The sequence below is a fragment of the Neodiprion pinetum genome, chromosome 3 (assembly GCF_021155775.2).
Source record: "Neodiprion pinetum isolate iyNeoPine1 chromosome 3, iyNeoPine1.2, whole genome shotgun sequence".
In the NCBI taxonomy this organism is placed as follows: Eukaryota; Metazoa; Arthropoda; class Insecta; order Hymenoptera; family Diprionidae; genus Neodiprion; species Neodiprion pinetum.
In genome coordinates, this window is record NC_060234.1 from 43,188,326 (window position 1) to 43,201,598 (window position 13,273).

The 13,273-nt window shown below is 36.2% G+C and overlaps 3 protein-coding genes across 4 annotated transcripts; 1 reads left to right on the forward strand and 2 right to left on the reverse strand.

Moving 5' to 3' along the window:
- Positions 1 to 226: 226 nt before the first annotated feature.
- LOC124215597 (XK-related protein 4-like) lies at positions 227 to 5,167 on the reverse strand. Of its 2 annotated transcripts, none has more exons than XM_046619180.2 (4): positions 4,555 to 5,167; positions 1,329 to 1,650; positions 995 to 1,153; positions 227 to 911 (listed from the first exon to the last, which is right to left on the reverse strand). In XM_046619180.2, exons 1-4 carry the CDS (start codon positions 4,921 to 4,923, stop codon positions 427 to 429), a joined length of 1,335 nt encoding a protein of 444 aa, XP_046475136.1. In that variant the 5' UTR covers positions 4,924 to 5,167; the 3' UTR covers positions 227 to 426. The 2 variants fall into 2 exon arrangements, with proteins under 2 accessions (XP_046475136.1, XP_046475135.1); XM_046619179.2 differs by having other exon boundaries at positions 4,399 to 5,164.
- A 2,072-nt stretch (positions 5,168 to 7,239) lies between these two features.
- robl (dynein light chain roadblock) lies at positions 7,240 to 8,186 on the forward strand. Its single transcript, XM_046619193.2, has 3 exons — positions 7,240 to 7,397; positions 7,461 to 7,539; positions 7,650 to 8,186. Exons 1-3 carry the CDS (start codon positions 7,395 to 7,397, stop codon positions 7,859 to 7,861), a joined length of 294 nt encoding a protein of 97 aa, XP_046475149.1. The 5' UTR covers positions 7,240 to 7,394; the 3' UTR covers positions 7,862 to 8,186.
- Positions 8,187 to 8,430: 244 nt separating this feature from the next.
- Positions 8,431 to 12,667, reverse strand: LOC124215599 (XK-related protein 6). Its single transcript, XM_046619182.2, has 4 exons — positions 11,783 to 12,667; positions 11,367 to 11,709; positions 11,075 to 11,227; positions 8,431 to 10,622 (listed from the first exon to the last, which is right to left on the reverse strand). The coding sequence occupies exons 1-4, from the start codon at positions 12,158 to 12,160 to the stop codon at positions 10,126 to 10,128; spliced, it is 1,371 nt and encodes a 456-aa protein (XP_046475138.1). The 5' UTR covers positions 12,161 to 12,667; the 3' UTR covers positions 8,431 to 10,125.
- Between the last annotated feature and the right edge of the window lie 606 nt (positions 12,668 to 13,273).

Below are 13,273 nucleotides of genomic sequence, written 5' to 3' on the forward strand. Positions count from 1 at the left end.
CCCAAAGCTGACTATCAAAATCTGAAAGTAACGGCCAAAAGCTGAAAACACAGGCTATAAGCGAATATGTTCCTTTAAGCAAAAGCAACAAAAATTAATATAACTTTTCGAGAAAATGCAAAAACGTAGAATGCACAAACAAGTACGCATTAACTCTGCAAGCGTACGTTACCACACAAATATCGAAATACGATTTTTATCTTTCATTCACAGTTTCGATACAAAATTTATACATATAATATATTCATTTATTTTTGGTGTAAAATACACATGTATAAAAGTATTATCAGTATTAAACGTATTATCATTCAATTTTCTAACATTTTAAGAGCATTGACAGTGGTTAAAAAAAAACTTATACATAAAAAACACGGGTAATAATACAACTGGAAAAGTTGCATTGAACACGAGACTAACAGTAGCAATTTATACTGGAGAGCATGTTACGTATGTGATTTTCACTGTTGGTTGGAAAAATAGATAATACATCATCATGGCAGCAATGCCAATGAAAAACAATGTCATGGCGAGAATACAAGACGCATCTAAAATCAAATAGTTTTCAACAGGTGTACTGCTGAAATATATGAAAAGTATGAGCATTGCTCCATTTTGCAGTGTCATTAGCCCATAGTAAAAGCAGTACCTAAGGAAAGTGGACCCATCTTTCAAAATGACTGCAGTGAACATGTAGACTACAGCTATGACGGCTGAAAAAAGGAATGTCCCTAATAATTCTAGACGCGTCGGTTCGGTTGGTTCAGATTTTGTCCGATCGCGACAAAAGTTCAGCACTCCATTCTTCTGTACGTATATCCACGTTGTCCATCCCAACCAATTGACCGTGCAACCGAGCAACGTGTATGATGGCCATTTGCTTGCTGTGATGGCGATTAGAAGGATCCGAGCACCTTGAAAATTCATGATCAATTTATTGTAAAAAATACGGTTCAAATCCCAGTTTCGTCTTAAAGAGGCTCAATTGTACTCTTACCAATTGTACAACAATACCACAGGGACATGAAAACCTCTCCGGGTTTAGTTATCCGACGCTTGTCCGGTTGGGGCAAGCGAACCGCGCAATGATATGTTTCCATTGCCAAGCCGAGGCAGATCACGGTAATACTCCAGGTAAATATCTTCCACAAAGGTACTGTAAATTCAAATATCAATCAGTAGGATTTGGGTCGATCGGAAAAATTAAGATCACCTCAATCTTCGTAATTTAAATTGTAAGACGAGAAGAGTGAACGGTAAATTTCGTAACTACAGTCAGTAAAATGTGCATTAATTAAGAATGCCACGGAGCTTTCGAACGTAAACCGTACCTGAATCCAACCCCTGGTCGAAAAAAAGCGTCAGCTGTAGAATGAGCTGCGGTGCTGAGGCCACGAAACTTCTGATCAGGTCAAGCAGCGCTAGATCCGCATTGTCCTTGAGCATCGCATCGTACCAACCATATTGCTTCTCCAAATTTCCCTTCGCCCCGTACATTCGGACGGCTAATCCATGACACAGGCGGCGTACGCAGCGCAAGAGCACATCAAGTTGGAAAAGAACAGCCAGCCAGAATGGTACCTTAAGATTGGCTAGTTTATCCAACCGGCTTCTTTTCTTTCTTAGATTTTCCACCTCCGTTGTTGATGTTTCCTGGTAAATGGAAATTATTTTCTTTATCTACACGCACTTTTGAAATAGTGTCAATAAATTTAAAAAATTACTTGCAGGTATAAAGGAGAATGCAAACATTTACAAAAATTGATTACTCTCAGTCAATCATTGAAATTGATGGGCACTATACGTGGAATTGGTACAGTATGTATCGAATTCGCAAGTATAAAGAATTTACAGGGTTTTGAATTTCACTGTAATACGGCAATTCTTTCACAAACAAGTTTCATAATTTTTAAATATTCTAAGTTTCGGAATAGTCCTTTGACAATTGATCCTTCCTTAACACATGCATGTTTTCGATCACCGTTGCGGCACTGGTTCAGTTCTCACCCAGAACCACCATCAAACTGTTGTACCTTCTGAACTATTAACGATATAGTAACAAAGAAATCATGGATAAGCCTTAAGGTCTTTAGATGGTATTCAAATTCATTATCACTACTAAATTCAGTTATGAAATTAAAATTCCGATAGAAATCCAATAAACGGCATACTTGACAAAATTTTTCAATGCTGTCACTCGTGAAAGAAGAGGTTTTAAAAAAATTATTACTTTTTTAACTTTCAATATTTTTAGCTAAAAATTTATTCTATTATGTTCGAAGTGCAGCATAGAAAAATACAAAACGTCCTCGGCTGACTCGGAATAACGGTCACTGTTTTGTGTAATAAGTGTACAGTATTTTTCGAGTGGCTGCAACAAGCGCGTCGCGATAGCGAATCGGCCTGTTGTCATAGAGAAGATGTCTCATTATTTCATTTACCAGAAAGATACAGAGCGCCAAATTCAAGTAATGGGTGCCTTCCATTAGTAGTTTTCGAATTTGATCGTACAAATTATTTATGATACGAAAAAAACTGAACAAAAGTAGACGAAAAACATAAGAATGCGCCCGTTTTTTGTTCGATACATGTTATTGCCACTTGTCACTCTCCTCGAAAGAAGTTTGTAGTGTAAAACGTAACGTTCTGTATAAAATTTAAAAATATAATACGAATCTTCCAAGTCTAATAGCAAAAGACGTCGGGATACTTACACTTGAAATTGACTGTACACCCCAGTTTGAAATCAGTTAAAAGACGCTCGATGTGATAAAGAAATGACAGTTTATTGATATACTATAGGTCAGCAAACACCTGAATTGAGCTGATATCAGCTTCAGTGAGTTGAAATTGGTTCAAATCAACTGAAATCAGTTGAAATCACCCGAAATCAGTTGAAAACACCCGAAATCAATTGAAAGCAACTAAGAACAGTAGATTGAAGTCAGCTGAAATCAATTCACAACAGTTGGAATCGCTTTGGAAACCTCGTCGAAATCACCTTGATATGACACCGAAATCCGCCTAAACCACACGAAGTCAACTCGAAATTGGTTTGAAATCATCCTATTCACACCCACATTTTCGAAATTGTAAGACGCACAAGGCCTGCACTAGCAACAAATACTTACTCGAATATACTGAATTTCGATTTTTTCACCCTGATAGTGTTTTTCTCTATCTACAAAGAAGGGTTGGCGTGGTGGAGGCGGGGCGAATGCGAATCGGCAATAATAAGTTACTTGGTTGATTTGTAATTAAATATTATTCGTCACTTTTTTCTTAGCCAATATTCGAATAGTGCTTCTGTCAAGTTTTGAATTGTTTTAGTAGCATCAACGCACGAAGCTATAATTTTTTCATCGTCAGTGATAATTAGCAGTTTCCGTCCAAATTCAAAACTGAAAATGGATTCATGCTCACCCCTTCCAGTTGAGTTACAACGCTCAGGTTTAACACAAATTATTGTGCATTTATTTGGAACCGATTTGGGGTGTAACCCGTTCGATATTCAAAAATGACCTTTTCAAGGACAACCCTAGTGACTATAGTAAATATTACAATTATTTTCATCGTATTCGAATATATGTACGTGTATTACAAAGAAATAAATGATTTGGGTAACAATGGTATTTTGACTCAACATTTAAAATCACGAAAAAACAAAAATACAAAGGACATAAAAAATCAGTAAATTTCATAAAAGCCATTGACTCTCAATTCGGAGTGCGAATAGAAAATTTAATTACTCGTGTGTGAAATTAATCGTCGAATTATCAGTCTGTACTACTGTGACTAATCTAGAAAATTAATTATATTCACCTGTAATACCTATACAAAAGTAAATCCAAAAATTTTATACGGATAAGGATTGAAAACATGTATTTTTGCAAATACATGGGGCACGGTGAAAGATGTGAAAGGATCAGAAAATAGACGGGTAGCAACGACGAATATTGAAAAACGCGAAAATCTGTTTCAGAGAAATTTAAAATATAGACAGGTAAAGTATATACAAAACCAAAATACAGAATCGTTAGAATCATCTGAACGTTCTCTTTGATACGTTGCCGGGTTTCCCCTTGATAATAGAATATTGCATCATAACATTCAGAATGTGAATATAGATACGAAAAGCAATTGAATCAACTTAAGTATTTTCATAATGATCCAACGAGCTTCGCTGCAACGCACAATACGAGATTTCTTTTGCATTATGAAACAACTGTATGTCATACCGTGCAAATTCTCGGAACTGGATCGAGTACTTCAAATTATATAAGCATACTGCGATGAGAAGAGTGGATCATTTAGAATGTATTGCGAAACATAAATATTGCATCAGAAACTTGCACTCTTCTTGCATCAGCTTTCGTCGCAACGGTAGAAATCGTGACTTACCACCTCATAATACTGCATTTTTGCACTGACCCCGGCGATTATTGCCGATGTCAGTATGAGCAGCACGATCATAAAAATTAGGTGTTCCTTCTTATCGGATGTCCAATACTCGATCACAAGCCGAATATTGCCGGTTAAGAAGATGAAATAGCTCACAATGGAACATGCATTACACGCCAGTGTAAAATTTGAAACGCTGGGTGTTTCGTCGACGGCGTTATCATTTGACCTTGCATTATCTGGTTTCTTTCTGGGTGCGAGAGGATTGCTCTCATCGCATGCATTTTGTGGATCAACTACTGTTAAATTCACGGTACTTTCACTCTCGTTGTTATTGCCGTCTGTGTTCATTGTCATTCCAGTCATATTGAATTTTACAGAGTTATCCAAGTCCTTTTGCTCGTCTATTTTGAATTGTTGTTGCACGTTCGTTTCTAACTGCTGTTGCACATCTGTTGTAACGGCTCGTAGTACGTCCGTTTTAATCGCTTTTTGTAGGTCCATGCCAATTTGCTTATCTGACATGTTGGAGTATGGTAGAATAATCGATCACGGATCAATCTCATATTACACTGTATTACACTGTACTGTACAAACTTTTCTGATGGTTGCGACGCTCGAAGTGACTCCGAGTTGCAATAAGCCGGTATATATATATCACCAATACTCACGAAGTGAAAAAATATCTCGACAAATAACTCTCGCAATGATACGCTATCTGGTGTAACGACGTTTCTTCGAAATTCATCCAGAAGCGTCTCACGCAACCGACACAACCAAATGGTTCGCGATCACAAGTTTGGCGGCGCTAACATTCACGAATACGTAATACTGCAGAATTTATCCGCTAACTCAACATTTCAACATTCTTCGACCGCGATCCAAATTATTTAATTTTCTCCCAATGAATCAGCGATCACTTCGACCACTCTGGATAATAAAAACACAATTCGCAGTGCTTTCTGACACATGCATCAAACTCTTAATACCTAGAACAGCACTTATATTCTTAGCTGGAGCGGTCGACTTGAACTACAACATAATCATATGTTTAACCAAGCCAACGCTCTTTAGCATTCTACTGGCTATTTCTACTCGACTCTAGCTGTGATCAGAAGTAATATCCTCGCACAGAAGTGCTTGCGTAGAACTGCTCATCGCGTTATTTGTCGTAGACTTTCGGTATGCGATCGGCATATTGATTATAAAGCACTGTGCTGACCGTACTGCGTCTTAATCTTCATTGAGAGTTATTAATAATTTTAAAAAATTTAACACTAGGCTTGTATTTTAACGAAGTTAAAGACAGTAAGGTGAATAGTATGGCAAAGGGCGAGAATGGGTTCCAAGGGAACCTCAAAATCGATCGTTCCAGAAAATATAGGTATTTAGATATTTCTGTAACAATCATTTGAAAAAAATGTATTCTAACAGCCACCGGCATATTACGTCCAACGGAATAAGTATCGGAAGAAATTTTTCATTCATCGATTAACAAATCATATACAGATGATTATTCGAATAGATTCTTGACTACAAAGTTCTGTTCAAAGCAGTTCAGTGAATAAAATTGAGTAGCTGAAACAGACAAAAAAATTATAATTAGCTTACAATTAGATGGGATAAAATATATAATTTGCAAAAAAGGGGAAAAAATTGATTAGCTGACATAGATAAACGGATGATTAGCAATAACGACGGAAGTGCCTAAACTGACGAAACCTATGTCGAGCCCACCATATCATTCGCGGCAACAGTCTTTCACTACATTATTTCTACTGATAGATACGCTGCGTAATTAGACGAATCCCAGAGAAATACCCTTACCTAAATACGTGCAAACTTACTAACTGACATCATTTACGATAAAATCGATTATTTCTTAATTAAAGTACATACCTTCTAGTTTCATTCGCTATAATGGTTGGTCTAGTTTTCACTTTCTTCTCAGAGATCAATTAATCGGGTTACTTCATTTGGAGCATCGCTAAATGCGATCAATAGTGATACAATGTAGGCTGTCCCTGTAATCAGGTAAGAGAAAACAATATCTGATTACTATTTCACCTTCCAAATTCATACACGGACCATTGGAAATTGACGATTGTTTTTATAAAATATAATCAAGGACTGAATAGCAATAAATTTCAACTCAGAGATAAATTTTTTAAATTGAAAGTAAAAGTGGTGTGATAGTATAATCGGGAATGATTTTAAATTCATACCTGTTTTTTATTCTACCACAACATTGTGACCTGTTCAGCTTCTGCATTTTGTTTTCCAACATTTATTGCCAGAGATCAATTGAGATGATCACTAACCTCGATCAATATTGCTGTAGTTTAATTCTGTAATCAGATAAAAGACCACAGCATTTTATTAAAATTTCCTGTCCAAAATCCATCTACTCAGTATTCAAACAGGTGCAATTGGAGTGTTTTATGTATTGTGTCAAGGCTTGTACAATGTTATCGATTACATAATCGAGTAAAAAATGATCGAAATGTTTTATATCTGTTCCTTTTTCAATAAATTCATCAGTTCCTCTCGAAAGTAAGTTTTTACTCGTCAGAAAATCAGGCGAGCTGCGCACTAAACAGTCAAATTTTACTGAATTACCGTTGCACGCGACGTCATGGCAGTCAAGGCGTAAACCCTGAAATCTCTGTAAGATAACGTTATCGGCAACGCGTTTTTGCATCGGTACATAGACAAACCGGTATTACAGAAAGCTATTATATCAGTCTCCTCGGCCATAAAATCATCGTGAAGTATAGAAAACAATCATTAGCCGCGTGGAGCTTGCCCGTAGTAAATGTATCCGATGCGTTTACGAACACTGGCTATCTTACTACTATGACGTCATCGTAACCTAAGCCATTCTGAAAATATCGACTGGTAAGACTGCCCGTTGCCTTGGAAATATACCGTAAAGACGGAAGAGTTAACACTGACGTTTAACAGAAAAATTGCGGTTTGAAATTTAATCTGTAAAGATGGTACGTCAATATAATTCAATGAGTAAATAAATGATGCATCTATAATAACTTCTTTCTCTACAGGCACAAGAAGTCGAGGAAACCATGAAGCGTATTCAATCCCACAAGGGAGTGGTTGGAACGATTGTAGTCAACTCTGAAGGTTAACCATTTCACTGTCTTGTGTATTTTAATTTATTACTGAAAGAACAAAACAAATTCGGTTACTTCTAAAATCAACTAAAATTATATTAAACGAGATAATGATTGTAGGAATTCCAATAAAATCGACGTTAGACAACACGACAACAATTCAATATGCAGGGCTGATTAGTCAGCTATCCGACAAAGCTCGTTCAGTGGTACGAGATCTGGATCCCACTAATGATCTCACTTTCTTGCGAATCCGAAGCAAGAAGCATGAGGTGATGGTCGCCCCGGATAAAGAATTTATACTTATAGTTGTGCAAAATCCTGTCGATTGACAGAATAAATAATTTTTGCATTCTTTTTGCGCCTTGCATGCAATTTTGTAATACATAATTTATATGAGCAACACTGCTCTAATTAGATACTAAAAGTTAATTTAACTGAGCACGCTGCTAAAAATTTAATACCGTTCTTCTCGTCATCTCACATTCTCTACTGCTCTTGTCAAACTGTTGGCACAATTTTAAATAATTTATATACATTAATTGTCCATTATCTATTGTTTATAATTTATTTCAATGTAAAAAAATGTTGGTGAATTTAAAATTGTTGAGTGTATGTCGACGATATTTGATATAAATAAAGTTTATTATAAATACATTTGTTGTTATTTGCGTAATGACTTTGAGTATGTATCAAAACGACATGCACTTACATTAACGATATATTTACAATTCACTAGATTCTTTAAAACTGGGTAGAAAGTAAAGTTTCGTCAAAATTGACAAATACTTGAGCTTTGAAATGCGATGGAGATACAAATTATAACTGTTTCAACCTTTAAAGTATTCATTCACATTACGATATTGTTCAAAATGACCTACTATGGCATTTTTTAATATAAGCTGGACTAGATTCTATGTAAATCATTAGTAAAATATCACTCAAGAAAAATAAATCAGATCAACAAAAAAAAATTATTCAAACACTGAAATGCAGCTGGGTATGATTTTTACCCATATCAATGATTGTACGAATAAGGCATACTTCACAATATTATTAAGAGTTAGCAGGAACTTGATATTCCAACTATTTATACCATTATTGTAATCACCTCACACAAGAATATTTGTATAATATAAATATATACATGTGTACTGAACGAGCACGTAAGTCAGCCTTCTACTTAATCTATCAATATTCCACCATCCCATCTTTGTGCCACTTTTTGCAAAAGGATATAATTTTATAACTAGAGCTTACTAGAAGAAGTCTTAGGTTTGCATGTTTTTATGGGCTTCAAAGATAAAATTCTTAAAAAATAATTCTTAAATAATGTATGTGTAATAGCAGAAAGAATCTAATTAGAGCCACCCTATATATTTATATCAGAACATATGTCACGTTGTAGATTCAAATACCGTAAATTCGATTTACTGTAAAGTGAGAGCGCTTCAATTTTTGAAGTTAATTTTCTAGGTGTTCACGACCTTTTGAAAACTAAATCCTTCTTCAATCCAATTATCATCCAATCAAGTTATGTAATATCAATCATTTGGACATATTGTTCGATTGTGAGATTAAACTTCATTGGAGTTCAAGAAGAAGATTGATGGCAACTAGGTATACTTGTTTCACCATATCTTTCTGCAACCAAATTTCGAAATGATTTGATGGATGAGTTGCGATGGTACTAAAACTAAATCGCATTATAATCCATGCGTTTGCTGGGACATGTATTACTGGCGATACATGCCCTGTCTAATAGTAAATAATATACAATCTAAAATACGCTGCAGCAAACGTATTAAATAATACAATAAGGTAACAAGAGATTCTTTAATAATACTACTGCTGCTGTAGCGGCCAATAGCGGCGATGATCTGTTTTCCTTGTTAGACATTCAGAACGTATCACACAAAAAATCCCCATCTCTTTCCGTTAATAAATTCTTCAATAATATAGTACATCAGTATAGTGAGTAAATTACTAGTTTTTAAAGTATACATATATAAAACTACATTTAATTTAAAACTACATTTCACTACCTCAGGAAGCCATTCTGCAACCTTTTTCATCAACTAGTATTTGTTCGCGGGGTTTTGGTTTGTTCGAAAGAAATTTTTTTTCATGAGTCAAAATGATCCGTGCTGAACGTCCTGAATATCAATCGTTATGAAAGGAATAAGTACTTGCTAGGAAATTTAGAATGCCGTAGCTCTAGCAAATGCGAAACGTGATAGATGGGCATATCACAGACGTGCAAATTTTATAACCTGACAAAAAAACAAAAAAGAAATTCTATGTTTGAAATATTTACTATATAAATAGGTAATTACTAGGAAATTTAGAATGCTGCAGCTCCAGCAAATGTAGAACGTGATAAATGGGCATATCACAGACTTGCAAATTTTATGATAATCTGATGAGCAAACAAAAAAAAAAAAAACATTCTATGTTTGACAGATGTACATAGTCATGTGTTTAGATAGAGAGAAATAGAGATTTTCGAAGCGTGGAGTATACATGTTATTTCAAATAAATTGCATGGTACAAAAAATAAGATCGATGAGAAATGAACGCTACTACGAATAATGTGTCAACTGACTGCAGTGACTTGTTCAGGGGGGGAATTTTTGCGTTTAGTTGTGGGGTGAAAATACACGTAGTAAAGAATCATGGCTGCGATACCTATACAAAATGGTACAGTACAAAGAACTATCAAAAATTCGAAATACCAACGATCTCGGAGCTTCTGATTGGCTTCCGTAGCCCATAAAGCTGCGGCAGCCCCGTTCTCTACGGAGCATAATGCATAGTAAAATAAGTGTCTGACAAAAGTATGACCATCGGTTGGATTCAGGTATGTGAATACATAAACGGTGCCAAGCACAGCAGCAAAAAGTGCAGATCTTATTCTCTCGAGTACTGTCAATGGGGAGAGTGGCGAGTTATTTACGTCACGGCAAAATTCTGCTGCTCCGCCAGGCTCTGCAGCCAACCAGGTAGTCATGATTGCCCAATGACAAGCACAGGCTAGCCCTGTGTATAAGGGCTGCATGCTTGCAACAACGCTGATCGACAAGATGCGTGACACTGCAAATAGAATTGAAGAAATGTTAGAATTGCGATTTTTACGACTTCATGCTTCAAAACTAGTATTTTTAATTACATATTTGCGTAAAATGTATAACAAAATATTAATAATTAATGTTTTTCCTATGTCCCTCAGTTATTGTTTACCCGAACAAATGCACACGACTATTTACAGCAGATCTTTCGTCATCTCTATGAATTTTGTTCTACATTTCTCACCCTCTATATTGCAAAATAAATCACAAGAATGACACAAAATTTACATCATAAACTCAATGGACACATATTTTGAAAGTATATCAAACTAACGAAAACAGAAATGGAGAACAAAGAACTGTCCAATAATATTCTTTCACTGATTTTTAATATTTGTATTGAAAAAGACTTTCAGAGTTCATTTCATCCACCCACATTCTCTCTCAACCGTCATTAATTTATGAAATCATTTTTACCAGTAACACAGAAATGCCACAAGAATTGAAGAATTGTTCCAACAAGGTCAATGTTTGGTTTGTCATGTTGAGCCAAACGGATTGTTCGATGATAACTCGCCATAGACCAACCCATGCTCACAAGGGAGCTGCATACGCTGCCTATCTGCAACACTGCAGATTTGAAAAAAAAATAAGAATCAAATATAATCCCAAGTGTAGTATGAAAAAATGTAAGTATGATGAAAAAAGTACATCTTGAATAAATGATACATCGATGCTACATCTCTGCACGATATGTATCTATACGTACATTGAAAAGTCAATTCAGATAAATCATCGTCTTTAAGCAGAATGGTAAGTTGAAGGATTTGCTGAGGTGCAGCCTCGAGGAAACATTCGAAAACTCTGAGCAGTGCAACATTCTGATCTTCCTTAATCATTTTCAGATAATATCGCCGTTGTCCGACTAGGTCCCCAGCTTTTTTGCACCTTCGTGCTTTCATCGCATATCTAAGACTATCCCAGTAGCGGAGAACTGGAGCAAATTGAAACAAAAGCACCAAAATGCACCATGTCTTTCTCCTTGCAGCCCTAGTTGTTGCCGTTATCATACCACCTTGCTTTCCATCCTCGTTGACAGGGATTAGGCCGAGCTATAAATAAACATAAGAATAAATAACAGATTTTTGGAGACGAATGGTAGACCGTATATGCAGCTATATCCACCTGGCGGTCCTGGTAATTTATTCTGAAGCTGATGAACGTATTTACAAATGTCGGAAAAATTATGAACACGACAGTCCAAGCAAAATACGTTATCTTGTTATAGATCAGATATCGAGCCGCTAAGTTGATGTCAGCTCCGATATCGAAAATATGGGTAACGATAGAGAAACTCAGAAATATTATATCCCAACGTGTTACACTGGCACTTTCATCTGGTCGGTCGGTTTCATCGTCATACTCAATGCAACTCTCTGGATTGTCAGTGTTCTCAGCGCAGTTGTTGCCTAACCTCCCTCGCAAACTTTCCACACCTTCATGTGTCCTCCTGGCTTCATGGATGCGCACCGGTGATAGCATGTTCAAATGAATTCCACGCATTTGTTCGAATTATATTAATATATTTATAGTTGCTAGAAAAAAGAGTTGCACTGAAATTACCCTGAATACCAGACGTTTCGCTTTTAGCTAGCCACCCCTTTTTCCGACTTCTACGCCCCCCCTCCCGCACGTTTTGCCAGAGGCGACATATTACTGCGACAGATCAAAATTAGATCGAAAAAATGTCAAGGTCTTTAAACTTTGAAGCGTCTCCGCGTGGACTCTTTTGACAATCATTTTACACCAGCATCGGTATTACGTATCCGCGAAAAAGTATAATTTCGTTCGATGTTTTTTAGTTTGCTTCCAGCCAACAAAATGGTGAAAATTGCAATAAATCATCTTGTCAAAGCACTGATACCACCCTGTCATCTCGTTATACTCATTATTTAACCACAATACACACCAATGCAACCAGTGAAAATATGTATGCCATTGGCAATATAACTATATCAGTGCCTACGGCGTATGAAATTATTTTGTGCCATTCGTGCCAGCTACGTCACGCAACTCTCATGCTACCCCATTCTTATCATTAGCTAGCTGATTTATCGGTTCAATGAAAATTAAAATCGGTCTGTCTCTTCTAAGCACTTTCCAATGGCCAAAGAAAATTAATGTGTTTTATACCAATTCAATCTAATTCTAAGTCCTTAGGTAATATTCTTTATACTTTTCCCATGTATTTTATTATAAAGTGGAAGATTTCAAGGACAAAGAGTGCAATTGCTATATAAAACCAATTGATTCGTATCAACGTGTATCTGAACATTTTGCTTGAAACTTACAGACTTATCTTTTACGGAATGACCATTCGAACGGTTCGGCAACCCTGTTTGAGTCAGATAGGAATCATGCGAGAATATCACATCGTATGTTGCCTTCATAGGATCAGAAAATCTAACAGAGAATTTATGGTCGTGCCTGTTAGAATGTTACGTGACTTTACATCTATTGAATGCCCCGTGCACGTTTGCACCGTAGTTGGCATACATTTGCATGATTTTCGATCTGATCGTGCATGAACTCATTGCTAAAATCGTTATATGAACTTACACCCTTATTCATAGTCCTTCCTTGAGGAACAAGGATTCCTTGTTCGTGAAACGTGAA